This window comes from Macaca fascicularis, chromosome 6 (assembly GCF_037993035.2).
Source record: "Macaca fascicularis isolate 582-1 chromosome 6, T2T-MFA8v1.1".
Classification (NCBI taxonomy): Eukaryota; Metazoa; Chordata; class Mammalia; order Primates; family Cercopithecidae; genus Macaca; species Macaca fascicularis.
In genome coordinates, this window is record NC_088380.1 from 82,922,745 (window position 1) to 82,944,868 (window position 22,124).

At 40.0% G+C, this 22,124-nt stretch overlaps 1 protein-coding gene across 4 annotated transcripts in view; it reads right to left on the reverse strand.

Moving 5' to 3' along the window:
• Positions 1-22,124, reverse strand: part of ARSB (arylsulfatase B) — a 192,796-nt gene that overhangs the window by 161,084 nt on the left and 9,588 nt on the right. For 3 of the 4 annotated variants that reach the window (XM_005557233.4, XM_005557234.5, XM_073993673.1), the window contains exons 2-3: positions 15,914-16,100; positions 8,379-8,569 (exon numbers count right to left, since the gene is read on the reverse strand). In XM_005557233.4, the coding sequence (XP_005557290.3) occupies positions 8,379-8,569; positions 15,914-16,100 (378 nt within the window). The remainder of the gene's footprint in view (positions 1-8,378; positions 8,570-15,913; positions 16,101-22,124) is intronic. The other variant, XM_073993672.1, reaches the window with a different exon arrangement.

Consider the following 22,124-nt stretch of genomic DNA (forward strand, 5'->3'; position numbering starts at 1 on the left):
ATTCATAATAGCCAAAGAGTAGAAACAACACAAACATCTATCAATTGATGAATGGAAAAACAAAATATGGTATATTTTCAGCAACATACAGCAATAAATAAAATAAAGTATTCTTATATACTACAACATAGATAAACCTTGAAAACATTATACTAAGTGAAATGAATCAATCATAAAAGTCCTCATATTATACAATTTCATTTACATGAAATGTCCAGAAATATAGGCAAATCTATAGAGACAGAGAGTGGTTGCCTGGGGCTGTAGGAAATTGTCGGGGAGAGGAATGGTGAGTGATTGCTAACAGGTACAAGGTTTTTTTCAGGGGATAATGAAAATGTTTTAAACTTAGATTGTGGTCATGGCTGCATAACTCTGAAAATTTACTAATGAATTGTATCTTTAAATGAATGTATTTTATGGTATGTAAATTTTGTCTCAATAAAGATATTAAAAAACATAACAAAAGACACAAGACAAAAAATTGGAAATAAAAGCCAGCGTCCTAGAACGGCCTCAATGGATCTAATCCAAACAAATAATAATATCAGTAATGGCAACCACATATTAAATGTTGTCTACATACTAGACAGTATGATAATAATTTACATATTCTCTCTCATTTAATGAAACCACCCTATGTTATAGCAATTTTACAGATGAGTTAACTGAGGCTTAGAAAGGTTATATGTGTGATTTGTCCAACTCCACATTAGTTGAAGAGCAATTTCCTATTGGAAAAACCCACTATTACGATATGGATGTGTACCAATAGATGCTTTAGCTTTTTGCTTTAGCTGAAAATAAGCCCTCATCTTTTAGAAGAGGTTTAGTATATTTAAAAAATATATTTTATGAGAAAAAAAGTGAACACCATGCCTTGTTAGTCTTTGATGCAGGACCAAACATAAGACCAGTTTAATTCCTGAAACTAAGAAGTATGACACACGGATTCTATTTTACCACTTACATCAATTTGCAACATTTAGCATTAGTGGTATTCCACGTCAGCTTCTGCGTTTTAATGAGCCTTTCTGAAGGCATTCTCTTCGTAGTGCTCCTACAGAATTCTTTAATGAGTTGAAAATCCTCAAAGAGACAACAACTAGTTTAACCCAAAAATAAACATATAATTCTGTTAAAGTATCTGAGGCATTTAAATCTCATAAATGAATGAAAATGGTTAGAAACAGACTTTGGGGGGGTGCTCGTATTTCATTCTTCACTGTTGACAAGTTGCTTTAAATTTTATATTACACATCCTTGTAATGCAGAAAGGAGTATCCATACATAGAGCTCAAATAGACTCCCCAAAAGTTTACTTATTGTTCAGGTCTTTGGAACTCAGAAATACGTTTTCCCTACACTCAAAAAGTTAAAAATAGCTGCTAAATATCAAAGTCATTGCTTTAAAACCTATTAAACTAAGGAGGCAGGTGATGAAATGAAAATGATGATAATGTAGAACCCGTACTTCCATTACTTCCATGGGGAAACGTTCCAAATTCCCACTCCAAAAGTCCATTCTATAACCTCTGACACCATTTCAGTTCTGCCTCTGCTTCCCCTCGACACACACACCTTCTACTCCAGCTGCATGGTCATGCTGAAGCGTCTATGTTCATGTAGACCATGGTGCAGGACATCCCAACAGACGCCTTGCCTGGGGGTGATGAAGTTCCCGGCTGCGATGTCCGGAAGGAAGAACGTGCAGGTGCATCGCTGACCTGACAGTGCAGTATGGGTCTGCTCTGGGTACTGCTAGCTGGGTCTTCAGCACTAGACTGAGCCAACTCCAGCCACCAGCCAAGGTCCAGACGGGGACAGGATTAAAAATCAGAAAGCTACAACAATTTGAAGCCCACAGAAAGTTTTTAAAAATCGGGAAATATCACATCAATCTGTTTTTATATAAAAAAATTTGGGGGGAAAATCAGAATTTCTGACTACTCCATCTGGTAACAAAAGGCTGGAGTGTGAGAAACAGAGGCCCCATCCCCCTCAAGTGCAAACACCAGATTTTGTGACTTTGATCTGGACTCTTAACAGTGGCAGGGAGTAGGGGATACAGTGGGGAGAGAGGGAGCCCACAGCTTAAGGAGAAAATGTTCTTACCCAGGTCATCGGCAGCAACATGGCAACTACCCAGTGAAGGAGAGAAAGGGCAAAGAGGGCAGTAGATTCCCAGCCAGCAATTGATTACTAAAGGCAATGGCTGGGAAGGAGGACAGGGGAGTTCCTGAAACAATGACAAGGGAAAAAAAGATTTTGGGACCATTATTAAAGGTTCTTATAAACATTCAGTATGGAAATCATTCTATTTACTTTGTTAAATATGGCAAAAAATAATCTGAAAATCTTTCCCATAATTATTCCTTAGTAGCTAAAGACATGACCATCACTTTTATAAAAGAATATAAATTTTCAGGAACCTCTAAATTATGTCAAGGGGAAAATTAAGTCCTGGAGACTGCGTCACATAGCATGTTTGCAACTTCTGTTTCTTAGATTATAGAGTAACTCTCTTCCTTGTTGCTCTTGTTCTGTAAATGACTAGGAAAGACCAGAGACCAGACTCCTCCCCTTCTTACTGAAGATCTTTGTTATAAATTAACCACCTCCTTTATTGTCCTGTACCTAACTCAGACCAGACGACTTAAAAAACACCATGACTGATACATCTTCAGTGTGGAATGTTAAACATACCTTTCCCAAAAGAAAAATAACACCTTGACTAATCAGAGCATTGTAACTATGCAGTAAGCCTTACACAAAAAGATGTTGACATTCTTTTAAGCTCCCCTAAACGTTGTCTATGTAAGTGATGTGGTTTGTCTGTGTCCCCACCCAAATCTCATCTTGAATTGTAGTTCCCATAATCCCCATGTGTCATGGGAGGGACCCAGTGGGAGTTAATTGAATCATGGGGGTGGTTACCCCCATACTGTTCTCGTGATAGTGAATAAGTTCTCACAAGATCTGCTGGTTTTATAAGGCACTTTCCCCCCTTTGCTTGGCATTTCTCTCTCCTGCTGCCATGTGAAGAAGGACTTGTTTGCTTCCCCTTCCACCACCACTGTTAAGTTTCCTGAGGCCTCCCCAGCCATGTGGAATTGTGAGTCAATTAAACCTCTTTCCTTTATAAATTACCCAGTCTTAGGCAGTTTTTTTTTTTTTTTTTTTTTTTTTTTCTTGCAAAAACCCTCAGCTCACTGGAGGGCCAGTGGAACTCAGGCAGTTCTTTATAACAGCATGAGAATGGACTAATACAGTAAGAAATCCCAAACTTCTACACTTTGAAACACAGACTTCCATTCTTTGGAATCTGTGCTTCCCAAGAGGCCATCCTTAAACTCTGTACTTGAATAAACTCTCTTTAAACTAGATTCTGATCCTTTTGATTATTTTAAGTTGACACTCTTGAGGGGTTAAAAATAAGAAACTATACCAGTCCATATCAGTAGTATAGCCCATTTCAAGAGGTCAGGACTGATGCACATTTTAGATATTTCCATTCCATACTACAAAAACTAAAGTTTCAACACTCAGAAGGTGAACTTTATTCATGAAATATTATAACTTATTCCCCGACAGTGGTAAATTTGAACTATTTCTATACTATTTTTAAATTGAAAAAAGAGAAAGAGTAGTGTTTTTAATACTATATGGTAGCTTAGTGGAAAGAATTAACTGGGGCTCCAAGGTTCTCCAGTCACAGTGAGGACCCCACCTGCAGCCACTAGTCCTGGGACCCTGCCTGTGAACAGCTGTGGTCAATTTTCCCATTCCTGCCAGCCAGAGCTCGGCTCACTGTCAGCCTAAAGCCAGCAGCTGCCATCACTGGAGCCTGAACTCTCCCCTGCTTTTTCTTAGGTCCAGACCCCTGTTCTGATCAACTGTCACAGTTGCTGCCTTTGCACCAACCCTACCTATAACCCTTTCCAATGTCTTAGGAATGTGAAATGAAATCCTAGGCATGATATCATTATTAAATATCTAAGTACTACATAAAAGCAAGATATTATCACCTAAAGCTATTAGCATATTCATGTTTGAGATACTGGGGGTTCTTTTCCCTTTTTTTTTTTTTTTTTTTTTTTTTTTGAGACGGAGTCTTGCTGTGCCCCAGGCTGAAGGGCAGTGGCGCGATCTCGGCTCACTGCAAGCTCCGCCCCGCCGGTTTCACGCCATTCTCCTGCCTCAGCCTCCCAAGTAGCTGGGACTACAGGCGCCCGCCACCTCACCCGGCTAATTTTCTTGTATTTTTAGTAGAGACGGGGTTTCACCGGGTTAGCCAGGATGGTCTCGATCTCCTGACCTCGTGATCCGCCCATCTCGGCCTCCCAAAGTGCTGGGATTACAGGCTTGAGCCACCGCGCCCGGCCTCTTTTCCCTTTCTTATTTATGCCATATGGTTCCTAAGATATATACTGTAAATATCCTCACCACGCTAAGAAAACTTATTTCAGTGAGGATGAAAGTCTTATTTTTGTTTCTTTAGTGTATTTGCCTAATTTAAAGTATAAATGAAAAAAAGCATGTGATAGGTTTTGAAATTGTTTTTCTTCGACTTCTAAATTAAGACATTTCTTTTCCAAATTGTGTCACGGAAAAGTAAGAGTCTTCCACTAGAAATTAACATTTTCTTTAAGAAGCTTCTAGTATATCAGGAGTATAAAATAACATTTGCTTCCATTCTGCAAAGTGCTGAGGTGGAGGTGTTTTGTTTCGTTTTTCTTTCTTGAGACAATCTTGCTCTGTCACCCAGGCTGGAGTTCAGTGGCATGAGCTTGGCTCACCGCAACTCTGCATCCCGGGTTCAAGCGATTCTCCTGCCTCAGCCTCCTGAGTAGCTGGGATTACAGGTGCATGCCACCACGCCCGGCTAATTTTTGTATTTTTAGTAGACACGGGGTTTAACCATGTTGATCAGGCTGGTCTCGAACTCCTGATCTCATGATCCACCCGCCTCGGCCTCCCAAACTGCTGGGATTACAGGCGTGAGCCAGCGCGCCCGGCTGAGGGGGGACTGTTTTTAAAAGAAAGATATTTTATGAATATGTTGCTTCCAGTCTGTGTCACTAGTATGGGGAATTATCCTGCTGAAAAAGAGAAAGGACATTCCTTCTTAATACATGTGAAATGGTGATTAGCAGTACCTTCCTGAGTCCAGCATCAGCAACTGTGTTTCAGTTATGAACTACCTCCAAATGCTTTTACCCCTCAAGTGCTTTTTAAAATAGGCACAATTTTAAGTTAGTCTGTGGATTCTGCATGTGCCTTTCTTTAATGATTTTTATCTAAGAACAAGTTCTTTATGCTGCAATCTATATATAGTACCTGAGAAATCAGCCCAGAATTAGATTCAACATCGGGATAAAATCATGAAAAGTGCAGCTCCTCAAACTGGTGAGTTGCATCATTTTATACAGAATTGAAAATGTAAACATGTATTAGCTGTCTTAAACACTCTTGGGTTACAGCTTGACTATTGATTGTTTCATTCACTTATGTCTATGATTGAAATTTTCCTTTGAGGATGCTGGGAATGCTGGATACTGCTATAGCATGTTTCAGACACGACAAGAAAATGACCATCCTCTCCTCTGGCAATTTCCAGTTACCTATGAACTGCGGCTATGCTAATAACACTCCTTCCATGGCTAGCAAGCTCTTAGGGCTTCCTATTGTCGTCAGTTCCGTGCTTTCCCCACCACCCTAGTTAAGAGAGCCCACCCACAAAGATCTATTATTTCACTCGAGTTGCTTTCTCTTATCTGCTTAATGTTATGGAACCCTGTGAGATAATATTCTATTGTTCTTTAGTAGGAATGAATTTGTATTGTGGGCAGATTACAATTATTGCATGATTAAGGTATAGCAGATTGTGAACCTGTAATGGGTAGCTGGCTTCTGCTTGCCTGTCCATATTTGAGAGGAATGCCCTGAATGACCCATCCTAGAATGGCTCTCACTGCACCAGGCATCAGTGATGACTGCACATTAGAATCACTGGTAGGAGCCAGGGAGGAGGAACAATGAAACACCAATGACTGGGTCCAACCTCAGAGCAATGAATCACAATATTTGGCATCAGTAGTTCTTATAAGTTTCCCAGCTGATTCTAATATATGGTCAGGACTGAAATCATTAAGGTGAATCATGAGCTGGGACTCAGAATCTCTGGTCTTGGATATTAGCTGTGAACTAGGGAGGTTGATTAAGTACATGAGGTCTGGAGTCAGAGACCATGAGTTTAAATTCTGATTCTGACTCTCAATAGCTTTGTGACCTTGAACAAGTTACTTAACTTCTCTAAGCCAGTTTGCTTATGTGTAAAATGGTGGCTCCCTCAAAGAATAATACACAGTTCTCTTAAGACTTTACCTTGTTAAGTGTTAAGGTGCATCCATAAAATGTCAAACATATAGAAGAAAACTGAAGATTTAAGCCAATTACCTAGCAACTATTTTTCCAATTATCTGAATATTTGTTTAGATTTAGATTTAAAATCTGTGTATTTCCACATGTTTGAGAGAATGTTCCCATTTCTTCGTGTCTCACAGAAAGCAACGTTGCTTCAAGATACCAGCATAAGACAGTGATAGCCAGAAAAGTGGGACACACCTGAGGACGGACACCTCTTTCTGTGTTTTCACTTCTGCATATGCAGATTTTTTAGAACGTCAGGAGTTATATAACATTTGATAGTGTAAATATAATTTGAAGTTCAAGGTAAAGTTGTCTTCTGAAAGATTTTACCTTAGTTGTGGAAGTCAAATAAGGATGCCAGCAATCTGGCATTTAACTCATCCAGAGAAGATTTCCAGTACTGAGCTCAAGTAGGCAGAAACAGAAAAGGGAATCAGCAGCCACAAACCAAATCCAAACAGGTATGTAAACCGGAATCCACACGGTGATCTTCTTACAGTTTAGATATCTGACCTGCCTCCAAACCTCATGTTTAAATTTGATCCCCAGTGGGAGCCTAACAGGAGGTGTCTGGGTCATGGAGGTGGATCCCCTCACGAATGGCTTCATGCCATCTTTGCAGTTATGAGTAAGTCCTCACTGTATTAGTACCTGAGAGGGCTGGTTGTTAGAAAAAGCCTGGCCTCTCTCTCTCTCTCTCTCTCTCTTTCTCTTTCTCTCTCTCTCTCTCCTCTCCTGCCATGTGATCTGCACACGCCAGCTCAACCTCACCTTCCATTATGAGTGGAAGCTTCCTGAAGCCCTCACCCAGAAGCAAACGCTGGTGCCACGCTTCTTGTAGAGTCTGCAGCACCACGGGCCAAATAAACCTCTTCTCTTTACAAATTACCCAGCCTCAGCTATTCCTTTATAGCAACACAAACAGACTAAGACAGACCTGCACCAAGGACCTCCAGGCATTGTCAAAGAGGCAAAGTACAGGGAATTGGAAGAACCAGGGAGCAATGCATATTCTATAATTTGTCATGTCAGGGTCCCACTGAAGTATTATTTTTATGGGTGTTCTTAATGAGCCCAGTGTCTGACAATACAAATATTTGTTCCCATTTCAAAAGCATGTATGAGCTAAATTCAGAGAACTTAGCTTAAACTTTACCTCATGAAGTTAACTCTAGGTTAATAAAATAATCATAATAATAAGATTATTCATGATATACACAATAGCATCAGTGTAGTAAATGTGAAAAATAAGCTCAGCGATGTACCAGGTATATGGATTAGAAGACCCAATATTGTTAAGACATCCATTCTCCCCAAGTTGTTCTATAGATTCAAATATAAATCCAAGCAGACACTCTGGGGAGGGGAGAGCTGGCAAACAGAAACTGACTAGATGATTCTAAAATTAACATGGAAATGCAAAAGACCTACAATAGCAAAATATTCTTGTAGGAAGGAAGTACAAGGTTAGAGGACCTGCCCTGATCCCAAAATTTATGGATCCTTTAACCAAAAGTTTGTCATAATAAAGCCTCATCTTCTACCCAAGCCAATCATTTTAAAGTCATTTTATTAATTACTCACAGCGCATGCACATAATATACCAAAATTTTTAAACTACATTTCTCTTGAAATACTACCAACATAGTATTCTTCAAAGCGTGATCTGGGGGCCACTCTTAAGAATCACCTTTTAAGAGTTTCTCTAAAATGCTGATGTACAGATTTCTCCCACGCCTAATAAATCACACCCTAGAGGTGGGCTCCAGGAATCTTCATTTTTAACAAGCTTCCAAGGCTGATTCTGGGGTATTGTATAATTTGAAAAGGACTTCCCCAGAATTCATTAGATTTTTCCCTAAACAACAATGGCCTTTTCCTACATTTGTCTGAAAAGACATTAGCGTAACAAGATTTTGTTATCAGTAAATAGAAGCACAACTTACCTTCTCTGGTGGATGGTTAGTTATGAGGGCTGTAGCCCTTTTGGTGAATATGTTTGTTGAATACATATTTTTATATCCTGTTGCAACTTCTTCGCCATCTCGAAAATCAAGAGCACATCGTGTGACATTCAGAGCATCAATTAATGTACAGCGCTCATGGGAATAATAATCTTCACTACCCAGGAGATATCCTGCAAGAATGGAAGACAAAAATAGTCAGCATAGCATAAAACTTGTTAAACAAACTAATGTTTCAGCATTTAATTGCCTAATGCAATTGATTACCCGTGACGAGGCTAATCAAATGACAAGGCTAATCAGCACCATTTCTCAACATGTCTGTATCTGGTAGCAGAAGGCATTAAAACATTACTGTATAAAAACTCAAATCTATTCCTCATTCACCTTTAGAATATAGGCTCTATTATGTAACACTAACAGTTTTTTTTTTTTTCTTAAATCAGAGTTGAAATTCAGTAAGGGTGATAAAATCTTAATCCTTCAAAGCTATATAATGGTAAAAATAATGTGTCATTAATGTGACTTGTTACAGGTTTTTACTCTAAGGTGATCACATAAATGAGTGCAGGATTCAAATAACCTTTGTTGTTACTGATGTTGCAAGACTGGCTTCAAGGTTATTTACAGAAGTAGTTCTAGGAAGAGTCATCTTTAGTCAGATGCTGACACCCACTGGTGAAAGATACAAACCTTTCCTAATAGAGGATCTCTAGATGTAACAGAGTCAACAGATCAAACTGAAGTGAGCACTGAAATAAGACTTTTCTACCTATAATGATTTCAATTTTGCCCCAGATTTAAATGGCCTATCCCATAATTTCGACTTCACATGGAAGAAAATGGGTTTTCTCAACTAATAGTTGTTTCTGCAAATGTTCCATATTTTCTATATTTTAAAATATTACATTTCTCTATTTTAAAGTATTAAAATAAGCTGTGCTACATATGATTCCATTTGTATTAAATGTCCATAACATGTAAATCTATAGAGACAGAAAGTAGATTAGTGGTTGCCTAGGGCTGGAAAGACTAGGGGGAAATGGGGAGTGACTGCTAAGGTGGATGAGTTTCTTTCTTGGGGGTGATAAAAATGTTCTACAATTGGATCGCCATGATAGTGGCACAACCTTCTGAATTTATTAAGAATCACTGAATTGTACACTTTAATTGGGCGAATTGTATGATATGTGAATTATACTTCGATAAAGTTATTAAAAAGAAATATGATTTGCTAGACTCTTGGCTATATCCTGACATATACTGCTTATTAACCTTAAAATGAGGATGATAAAGTTGACCTAGCTCTTTCCTCAGTCCTGAACTTTCCCTATAATGACAATTAAAAGCTTTATATACTTTATATAATAAATCAATTCATTTTAAATTAAACTCTCCTTTTCTATGACCCAATAAATTCAAGATCTTGAATACAATTAATACTTTAGTCTTAACTTTTATAAGCCAATCTTTTCTCCTATGTATATAATGGAAAAGGAAATACAAAGTACTTGTTAATTAATGTGTAACAGAGAAAGAAATGTATCCATAAAAATAATTTCAGCCCTTGTATGGGTGATTAGAATGTCAAAACACTGGAGGTCTATTTAAGATTTTTAATAACTACTGGGCATTAAAGCTTGAGGAAATCATTTCAGGTTCTTTAACTGTAAGTGTGAGCTGCTTTCTAACAGTTGGCAGAACATAGGACAGATATACTTGATTAGCAAAGGCATGAACTACAAATATTTAAAAGATAATACAGATAGGAGAAATCCAGAAATAAAATTATTCAAATACTTGGCAAAACTAATACCAAGCAACCATGTGACAATCACATGAAGCTTTTCATCATAACAGTGATTCATAAATTTGAACTTCAATACTGAGCCTAAAGATGACGGCATCCTGTTCTTTTGGGGAAAAAAATAGGCAATGCTTCTTGAACAACCAAATCTTCTCTGATGCTTTATTTACCAGCTGCATTGAGATATAATTCACATACCACACAAGTCACTCATTTAAGGTGTAAAAGACATTGGTTTCTAGTGTATTCACAGGGTTGTGCAACTATCCCACCATCATCTGATGTTTAGCAAAACAGCTAAGATGTAACAGTGGTAAGAGCTATGTGGTCATCATAACCTTCTTGGCTGCAAGACTCCCTTCAAATGAATTTGGGGTGTGTGTTCATCTAAATCCAGGTTAGGCTTCTTAATTCTCATAAAAGGAAGGATATCAATCAAAACTGCTCAACTACATGGAAACTGAACAACCTGCTCCTGAATGACTACTGGGTACATAACGAAATGAAGGCAGAAATAAAGATGTTCTTTGAAACCAATGAGAACAAAGATACAACACACCAGAATCTCTGGGACACATTTAAAGCAGTGTGTAGAGGGAAATTTATAGCACTAAATGCCCACAAGAGAAAGCAGGAAAGATCTAAAATTGACACCCTAACATCACAATTAAAAGAACTAGAGAAGCAAGAGCAAACACATTCAAAAGCTAGCAGAAGGCAAGAAATAACTAAGATCAGAGCAGAACTGAAGGTGACAGAGACACAAAAAACCCTCCAAAAAATCAATGAATCCAGGAGCTGGTTTTTTGAAAAGATCAACAAAATTGATAGACCGCTAGCAAGGCTAATAAAGAATAAAAGAGAGAAGAATCAAACAGATGCAATAAAAAATGATAAAGGGGATATCACCACCGACCCCACAAACTACCATCAGAGAACACTATAAACACCTCTACGCAAATAAATTAGAAAACCTAGAAGAAATGGATAATTTCCTGGACACTTACACTCTCCCAAGACTAAACCAGGAACAAGTTGAATCCCTGAATAGACCAATAGCAGGCTCTGAAATTGAGGCAATAATTAATAGCCTACCAACCAAAAAAAGTCCAGGACCAGACAGATTCACAGTCGAATTCTATTCCAGCATATAAACAGAACCAAAGACAAAAACCACATGATTATCTCAATAGATGCAGAAAAGACCTTTGACAAAATTCAACAGCCCTTCATGCTAAAAACTCTCAATAAATTCAGTATTGATGGAACATATCTCAAAATAATAAGAGCTATTTATGACAAACCCACAGCCAATATCGTACTGAATGGGCAAAAACTGGAAGCATTCCCTTTGAAAACTGGCACAGGGATGCCCTCTCTCACCACTCCTGTTCAACATAGTGTTAGAAGTTCTGGCGAGGGCAATCAGGCAAGAGAAAGAAATAAAAGGTATTCAGTTAGGAAAAGAAGAAGTCAAATTGTCCCTGTTTGCAGATGACATGATTGTATATTTAGAAAACCCCATTGTCTCAGCCCAAAATCTCCTTAAGCTGATAAGCAACTTCAGCAAAGTCTCAGGATACAAAATCAATGTGCAATAATCACAAGCATTCTTATACACCAGTTACAGACAAACAGAGAGCCAAATCAGGAATGAACTTCCATTCACAATTGCTTCAAAGAGAATAAAATACCTAGGAATCCAACTTACAAGGACCTCTTCAAGGAAAACTACAAACCACTGCTCAGTGAAATAAAAGAGGACACAAACAAATGGAAGAACATACCATGCTCATGGATAGGAAGAATCAATATCGTGAAAATGGCCATACTGCCCAAGGTAATTTATAGATTCAATGCCATTCCCATCAAGCTACCAATGACTTTCTTCACAGAAGTGGAAAAAACTGCTTTAAAGTTCATATGGAACCAAAAAAGACCCCACATTGCCAAGACAATCCTAAGTCAAAAGAACAAAGCTGGAGGCATCACGCTACCTGACTTCAAAATGTACTACAAGGCTACAGTAACCAAAACAGCATGGTACTGGTACCAAAACAGAGATATAGACCAATGGAACAGAACAGAGCCCTCAGAAATAATACCACACATCTACAGCCATCTGATCTTTGACAAACCTGAGAAAAACAAGAAGTGAGGACAGGATTCCCTATTTAATAAATGGTGCTGGGAAAATTGGCTAGCCATAAGTAGAAAACTGAAACTGGATCCTTTCCTTATTCCTTATACGAAAATTAATTCAAGATGGATTAGAGACTTAAATGTTAGACCTAAAACCATAAAAACCTTAGAAGAAAACCTAGGTAACACCATTCAGGACATAGGCATGGGCAAGGACTTCATGTCTAAAACACCAAAAGCAATGGCAACAAAAGCCAAAATTGACAAATGGGATCTAATTAAACTAAAGAGCTTCTGCACAGCAAAAGAAACTACTATCAGAGTGAACAGGTAACCTACAGAATGGGAGAAAATTTTTGCAATCTACTCATCTGACAAAGGGTTAATATCCAGAACCTACAAAGAACTCAAACAAATTTATGAGAAAAAAACAACCCCATCAAAAAGTGGGCAAAGGATATGAACAGACACTTCTCAAAAGAAGACATTCATACAGCCAACAGGCACATGAAAAAATGCTCATCATCACTGGCCATCAGAGAAATGCAAATCAAAACCACAATGAGATACCATCTCACACCAGTTAGAATGGCAATCATTAAAAAGTCAGGAAACAACAGGTGCTGGAGAAGATATGGAGAAACAGGAACACTTTTACACTGTTGGTGGGATTGTAAACTGGTTCAACCACTGTGGAAAACAGTATGGCGATTCCTCAAGGATCTAGAACTAGAAATACCATATGACCCAGCCATCCCATTACTGGGTATATACCCAAAGGATTATAAATCATGCTGCTATAAAGACACATGCACACATATGTTTATTGCGGCACTATTCACAATAGCAAAGACTTGGAATCAACCCAAATGTCCATCAGTGATAGACTGGATTAAGAAAATGTGGCACATATACACCATGGAATACTATGCAGCCATAAAAAACGATGAGTTCATGTCCTTTGTAGGAACATGGATGAAGCTGGAAATCATCATTCTCAGCAAACTACTGCAAGAACAGAAAACCAACCACCACATGTTCTCACTCATAGGTCGGAATTGAACAATGAGATCACTTGGACTCTGGAAGGGGAACATCACATACCGGGGCCTATTATGGGGAGGGGGGAGGGGGGAGGGATGGCATTGGGAGTTATACCTGATGTAAATGATGAGTTGATGGGTGCTGATGAGTTGATGGGTGCAGCACAGCAACATGGCACAAGTATACATATGTAACAAACCTGCCCATTGTGCACATGTACCCTAGAACTTAAAGTATAATAAAATAAATAAATAAATAAAAGGATATCATTTCTACCTTCTGTCTAGTCGAGTATTTAAGTACCTAACTTGGTTTTAATAAAAATTCAAAATATCTACAGTCCATCCTCTTCCCAGAGTATAGATATTGACCCATCTTTTAACAAAGGCCTGACTGAAAAATTTCTAAGGATGTACAGGCTGTTTGTTCCTCTAGAATTTCCAAGATGATAAAGTGATCTTACATCCAAGCTTAATTTTTAACAGCTATTTGAGGTACTGAGAATATATCCAGGTTCATTTTAAAAAAAAAAAAGCTAAGATTGAGTAGTGTGGTCTGCTGGCAGACCTGGATGAGAGTGGGGCACACACACCCTCCTGTCTGCCATCCTTGCATCTTGATTTTAACCCTGAATCCAAGGAGGCATTACAGAGTCATGTGCTTCAGCTACATTGTTTTGGCCCCCACATAATTACTTTTACTGAATTGCACTTTGGTGCTCTGGCCCTCGCTTGAACAGAAGAAAATACCTCAAAACATCTACAAGAAAACCACCACTTTATTATTAAAATGACATTTTTAAGGATGTTGTCCACCTTACCTTCTCCTTTTCCCAAAGGAGAAATTTCTTTCAGGCCTAAGAGCCAGAAAATGCTTTTGCTTTTCCTGAACATCTGGTTTCCATTTATCTTGTAAATAATGTAACTCTTAGAGTCTTTTCCTTTCTTTCTCCCTCTTTGGACAAATATATTTCAAATCTCGGGCTGGGCGCGGTGGCTCACGCCTGTAATCCCAGCACTTTGGGAGGCCAAGACGGGTGGATCACAAGGTCAGGAGTTCGAAACCAGCCTGACCAACATGGTGAAACCCCGTCTCTACTAAAAGTATAAAAATTAGCCAGGCGTGTTGGTGCATGCCTATAATCCCAGCTACTCAGGGGGTTGCAGTGAGATGAGATCGTGCCATTGCACTTCAGCTTGAGAGACAGAGCAAGACTCCGTCTCCAAAAAAAAAAAAAGAAATTTCGAATCTCGGAGTTGAATATGAAGCCAGCCTAGAGCCATGCAACTTTTCTGTAATTTGATGTCATTAACCTATTCCATCTTTCTCTACTCATCCTGATTATTTAATCCTATTTTAACTTTTTATGTTCAATATGCGTTCCTTTTTGGCTATGGCGGGTTGTAAATAAATAAATAAACTGATGGGAGGCAGGTAAGTAGCTAAATAGCTGGACAGACAGCTCACTATAAAAAGAACTTGAAAGAAAGATATACAGCTACTGGCGAGATACATAGGTTATTAATTAAGGCACAGGTTGTTACAGGTTTAAAGAGGGCATATTTTAAAACAAACTCTAGGTTTCACATTTAGTTTCATAGGGCTATCAAGTTTATAAAATATTTATGATTATTTCTTATTAACCTTCTTATTACCATTTGTTATTTGGCCTCCTCATTTTCTTTTATTTTTTAAAAGCTATCTTCCCCAACCTTGTGATTGCAAAAACAGATTTCACAGATGGAAGGACGCCAATGGAAGAGTCTTCCCCCACCCCCTTCAGAAAACAAGAAAAAATTGTGAATACATTCCACAGGGAGAAAAAAACACACCAAGTCTTTGTGAAGAAAATATTTTTTAAAAAAATTTATTATTATTATTATTTGAGACGGAGTCTCGCTCTGGTACCCAGGTTGGAGTGCGGTGGTGTGATCTCGGCTCACTGCAAGTTCCGCCTCCCAGGTTCACACCATTCTCCGGCCTCAGCCTCCCGAGTAGCTGGGACTACAGGTGCCCGCCACCTTGCCCAGATAATTTTTTTTGTATTTTTAGTAGAGTCGGAGTTTCACCGTGTAAGCCAGGATGGTCTCGATCTCCTGACCTCATGATCCACCCACCTCAGCCTCCCAAAGTGCTGGGATTACAGGCGTGAGCCACTGCACCTGGCCTGGAAATATTCTTACATTAGGTTTTGCCTGGAATTTAAAAAAAAAAGTCAATCCATGTCCCTTTTTGGTAATAAGGGTCTCTGAGAATACAGCGGTCTCCAACGTGGATAGTAAACTCTTGCAAGGCCCTAAGGTGGCATTTAGAACTCCGACAAAGGTAATGGGCTTGCCCACCATAAGGTCAGCACAGAGCCCCACTTACAGAGGTAACATCAGAAAGCAGCCCCATGGCAGTGCCGACTGATTCACTCTGTGTTCAAATTTCCAGTTATTTCACTTAATTGCACTTGTGTGTGTGTTTATGAGATGGCTGCAGTCAGTCTGAGTTGTTAAAGAAACATGTGCATTTCCATTACCAAAGTAGGTATCAAATCCTCGGCGGGTTGGAAGGCATTCCTTCCGGTACATTCCCAGATGCCATTTTCCGACCATATGGGTAGTATAACCTGCTTCTTTTAGGAGCTGGGGCAGGAGTTTTTCATCCAAAGGAACACAGCTGGGCTGACAGGGCCAGATTATTTGGTGCTGTAAACCTGTACGGATCTTACAGAGATAAACATAAAATTATAGATTAATGACACTGAAATATTGTGAACAAGCAGATAAAATGGCCTTTACCTTACTGATCATATCTGTTGACTTGGATGTTTAACTGTATTCCTGTACTGGCTTGAGGATGTTTCTGAAAGGCAGAATTCTCTTATTCAAATAAAGTAGTGGACATAAACAGGATTTGAAAGACAAATAAAACCATTCCAACAAACAGATATTTTCAACATATATCAAGGCACTATGTTAGAAACCATTAACTTGTTACTTCTTGCCTCAGAAAAAGTAGCAATAATATGTGGTGTGAATCTATCAAGAAAAAAGTTCCAATTTTGGGCACAGAAGAAGTTGGTGTTTCATTAGAAGACACTTCTGTAGTCTTTGAAAACCTGGTGATTTTTTTACAAGTGCTTTTGTTTTTGTTTTTGTTTTGAGATGGAGTTTCGCTCTTGTTGCCCAGGCTGGAGTGCAATGGCGTGATCTCAGCTCACTGCAACCTCCGCCTCCCAGGTTCAAGTGATTCTCCTGCCTCAGCCTCCTGAGTAGCTGGGATTACAGGCACCCACTACCACGCCCAACTAATTTATTGTATTTTTAGTAGAGATGGGGTTTCACCATGTTGGCCAGGCTGGTCTCCAACTCCTGACCTCAGGTGATCTGCCCGCCTTGGCTTCCCAATGTGTTGGGATTACAGGCGTGAGCCACCATGCCTGGCTGAGTTATTTAACAGTATAATAAAATGATTATTTCCACTTTTTATTCTACTTTATGTAAATCAAAATCTCAAAAGACTGTGTTCAACTTTTCCTTTTAAAAAGCGGCCATCTGACTGCTGCTTGGGAGTGGCTCACACAAATATGCCCGGGGCATAAGGTCCATCCAGCAACTAAACTTTAAGCAATGACCACTTGTTAACTTTTGGTGTAATATTGAATTGAATACCCACAATTATATGAAAAGGATATTAAAATAGCCCTCCCTTTTCCAACTACACATCTGTGTGGGGCCAGATTTTTCTTCTTCAATTTTTACCAAAAATAATATATCATAACAGGTTAAATGCAGAAGCAGATACAACCACATAGCAAACTTCTATTAATAGAAAAGATGTTAAAAAATATAAAACAATGCCATTCTTCTCACTTAACTATTTGGTTTTAAAAAATAGAGCTTTTTTCATAAGTTATTTATGTTAATATAGTGGGTTTATTACTATTTTTCATTGAATAAAAAAATTTATAATTTGTTTTAACTTATGGCAAATTTTGAATGGTAACAACCCACCTAAATCTATGCTCCCTGGGGTCCTCAATAATTTTTAAGCAAGTGCAAAGATCCTAAGACCAAAAAGTTTGAGAACTGATACTCTAATGTCCAATAGTGATCACTGCCATGAGGAAAAGGAAAGAAGGAGAGGGAGACAGTGACAGAGGTGGCACTTGCGATAGAGTGGAAAAGAAAGCCTCTCTGGACCAGGCGGGGTGCCTTATCCCTGTAATCCCAACACTTTGGGAGGCTAAGGCAGGAGGATAGCTTGACTCCAGGAATTCCAGGAGAGCCTGGGCAACATGCCATGATCTCATCTCTACTAAAAATAAAAATAAAAATAATTAGCAGGGCACGGTGGCCTGTGCCTGTAGTCCCAGCTACTGAGGAGACTGAGGTGGGAGGATTACTTGAGCCTGCGAGGTCAAGGCTGCAGTGAGCTGTGATCACTCCACTGCACTGCACTCCAGCCTGGGCAAGAGCAAGATCCTATCTCAAAAAAAGAAAGAAAGAAAGAAACCTTTTCTGAAGAGGAGATATTTGAGCAGTGACCAGAATAAAGTGAGGTAGTGAGACTTGGAGAAATCCAGGGTAAGAGCAATCCAGACCTAAGGAATAAAAACTTCAAAGGCCCTGAGACCTGAGCTTACTAGACAAGTTCAAAAGACCAGCCCAGAACCCAGAGTGGCCCTGTCACAGCTCTTGTGCTGGTGGGTGCCACTGCAGCTCCTGCTGCGGCATGACAGGGTATCACTCCTTGTCTACCCAGTCCCACCCTTCCCTAAAACTTGACACCTCCTGCCTCCTTTCCTGGCTTAGCCAGGGAGGTGCTCTTCTTTGTAGGAAGTGGGACTGGGGTCTCAAATTCAACTCTGCACCAGACACCAGCCTTCCCCAGTACTGGGAGCTCTTGATTTATAGAATAAACAGGCTCTGGGAACAAGGGAGGTAAGAGTGCCAGTTCTCAACCCAGGCCATGGCTGGTCCCTTCATCAGCTGTAAGGTGGAGAGCAAGAAATATGTTGCTAATAAATGATTTTTTATAAGTGTTTGTATTTTATTTGCCTTATAATTTAAAGCAGAGTAGCATAAGGCTGAGAGAATTAAATCCCATTCTGGCTTTATCACTTATGAGCTTTGTAACCCTGGGCAGTAACTTCATTCAGTAACCCACTAACTTCAGTAAGTTAGGAATTGCACCTGCTATTGCTTTACTGCATGATCTCTTTCCACATCCTCCTAAAAGAACAACATGGAATATCTTAAGTGTTAAGTTAAAGTGGGTTTATCTTGAGAATGATGGGTAAGTTCACTATCTTGATGTGGTGATGGTTTCACAGGTATATACCTATCAAAGCTATCGAAATGTATACTTGAAGTGTGTACAGTTTATTGTATGTCAATCATATCTCAATAAAACTGTTTAAAAATAAAAGTGAGTTTAAGTTTTCTACTGAGATTGTTATGCCTCTCCTAGAAGTAATTAGACACCTACCTACATTGGGATATGTGCCAGATACCTTCCGTTTGCCCTTCAAATCCACGCTGCCTTCTCAGTCCTGCTCTCTGCCCTAGGAGGCTGACCTGTGAGGATCAAGTCAAAGGACACTTGTCTTCTGGTTTCTGATTGGGCTCAGCCAATGGGGAGCCCTGTCAGGAGTGAGAGGGAAAACGGAGAGTGCATGGCCCCAGTTGACAGGCTGCTTAGCCTGGCTACATGAATCTCTCTACCGAAGGTCACTCTGGAAGCAGACTTCTTTCTCTATCTGCCTCTCTCCTTCTAGGTTCTGGTAACTGGCCCTTCCTTTCTTCTCTTCTGGTCTAGGGGTAGTAACAGCTCCACTGGATTACTACACCGTCCCTAGCATTTTGCCCCACACATTCACACCTTTTAAAATAGTCCCTTTGTAAATAAACACTCCCTAATTTGAATGTGCCATCTCTTTCCAGCTGGGACCCTGAAGGGTAAGGATGTTGTAATATCCAGGCTGGGAAAGGGAAGCATTCCTCTTAGCACATGTGCATGCGTGCACACACACACACACACACACACACATCCCAAATCAAAGAAATATTCCTTCCACGGTTAACTCTGGAAGCTTACTGAAGAGAAAATTGACCCTAGGACTCAAAAACTTCATTGCATATAGTATGCTAATTGGCAACCAGGCAGGACAAGCAAAGATAATATTTTATGGAATCCAAAAGCCCCAGTGGAGATAAATGCTCTGTGAAAATTTCCTTAAATGGAAAGCTCATCCATCACATGCAGAGAATTAACTCTGATCGCTAGAAAGCACTGCCAAGAGATGTTGTGCGATTTGGTTTCCCTAAGCCATGGGCACCAAGCCAGGTGGTCAGCTGAAGCCTGCCTCCATTATCTACAATCATATGGAGCAGGGAATGTGTTCTTTTCGGTTCCTGAGAATTTATTTGACAGAGCATTTTTATGGCATTATTGGGAAGCAGAAGCCAAACCCTGGATGACATCCAAAAACATGTTTTCGGTCTGTTCAAACACTGTCTCAAGGAAGGAAGCTGTAATGTGTAGAGAAGCAGTAAACAGGCTAATGCCGAGCTGGTTCCAACCCAGCACTTTAGCACACAACTACAGAGCCACGCCATGCTGCATGGGGCAGGAAGGCAACCGGGCACCAATAGGAATCAAAAGAAAAAAGAAAAAAGGGTGCCCTGATAAACACAACAGAATATAAAACAATTTCATTCTAACACCCATCTGCGATGTCCAAAGAAGTGTGTTTGAATGGAGAAGGTTCTACATGCAATATACAAAAGTCCAAGGGGTTACCTCCCTACCTATCATGTGTGGCTGTCTCCTCTTCATTAAACCAAATCTTCTCTCAAAAAACAACTTCTCCTAAGATTTTACTTGACCATCAAAAATCCTCTCCAGAAAGACTAAAGGTCTGCAAATCCTGTGGAGGACCTGGCTTGTTCTAGGCTCTTTCTGCGACATAACTGAGAGATCCTTGTTTACATATTGGTTGCACGTAACAATTTATTTGGTCCAGTGTGTTATTCTGTCTTCCGCACACCTAGGAGATCCCTGCAGTATAGTCTCATGAGCTTAAAGGACAAAAAACAATCTCTTGCTGGGGGAGAGGAAGATGGCAGCTCCCATATCAGAATCTCTCCCAATTCCCCTTTCAGAGGTCCAGACAGTCAATTGATTAGTTATCTATATGGGAGTTCAGAGCACAATATTTCAGCTACACTCAAACTGTCCCAAGAGCGAAGCAAACCACTGCTGCACAGAAGGCAATAATGTTCTTTCTCTTCGCACCTCAACAGTGTTGACATAATATCCCGTTGAAGAGAAGGGAGGTTCTGTCCAGTCAGTCTGGTCTGAGCAAAATGAACTCATATCCTCAAGTGCCCACATATGTGTGCAATACCTCCTGCTGCAGTACTTAAAAACTCAGAAAAATGGGCCACTCTACCCCTCTACTTTATACACCAGAGAGCCTAGTGGCAAGCTTCATGATCAGAATGTAATCACAGAACATGCTGGTGGCAAAGCAGGAGTTCAGAATTTCTAGCCTGTGCCTCGGCCAGTACACGGCAAGTTTTAACCACGGTCAAGTAGCACTTGTGCCACCTTAGGGTTTATTCCTGGAGATGCCCAAAGAACAAATGGATAGTGAAAAATCTGCTCCCTCCCCCACAGAAGCCATTTAAAAAGCAGTCAGCTGCCCATGCTGCTGAAGCCAAGAGCTACAGACACGCATTATGTGTGCTAGGGGCCTGGCGTTGCCATCTGGCCTGGCCCTTCAGGACTCGGGCTGCAGAACTGGCCCATGTCACTGACAGTTTTAAGAGTCTATTTATTTTGGTGTTGATTAGTAAAGAGTGCAAATCTCTGACTAAACTCACAAAGGGATGTTGTTTATAAAAAAGAATAAACAAGCCAGAAAGGGTTTCAGCGCCTCCCTCTATTTAAATTATAATTCCAAAGAAAGCCCAAATGGAAAAGGAAGGAAAATATGAAGAAAGCTGAGGGAAAGGAATCTCTCAAAAGGTGACATGATTAAGGAAACACAAACAAAAGATAATGACCAGAGAGCAACAGCTTATGCTCAAAGTGATTCCTGAAATGACAAACCTCGTAAATCAAGCAACCAGAAAATCCTCTAACTCAATTGGCCATATTCCACTCAGCTCCAAACTTATTTCCTTATTTCCTCATTTGCAATTTCCTGGCAGGTAAAAGATATAAAATCTGGAATTGTTTCTTTAAAATGGCTGCAATGTTTGCAGAATAAGGCCTCCGCACTCCCCTTCCCTCCTGGGAAAATGCCTCTCGGATTTGGCTAGGCTTAGGAAGGACGTCCGGCTTTAGCAAACCCATCGAAGTCACCCCAGGGCTCTGCTGTGCTTTACTGAGGCCATCTTGCTTGTCCCTACGGAGCTAATGCATCCTTTGTTTCTCTCCCTAAAGGAGCACAGGAATAAAGACATTGTTTTCTCTTAGGAGGCACCCATGGTCTCAGGGTTACATGGTCCTGTGACAGCTCCCTCCTCCTGTGCCTTTGCCAGGGGATCCTACGAGCACCCACCTTTAGACATGCATCTTTCCCTACACCCTGTACACATTTCTTCCAGCTCTGCACTCTCCTGTGCCCTACTTCTGAACCTCAAAGTCCAGGGAGAAGCAACCACTGGCAGGAGTCCACTGAGAGGCCAGTAGGTGAGGAGCAGGCAGGACAGTGAGGGTGAGGAAGACAAGAAGCA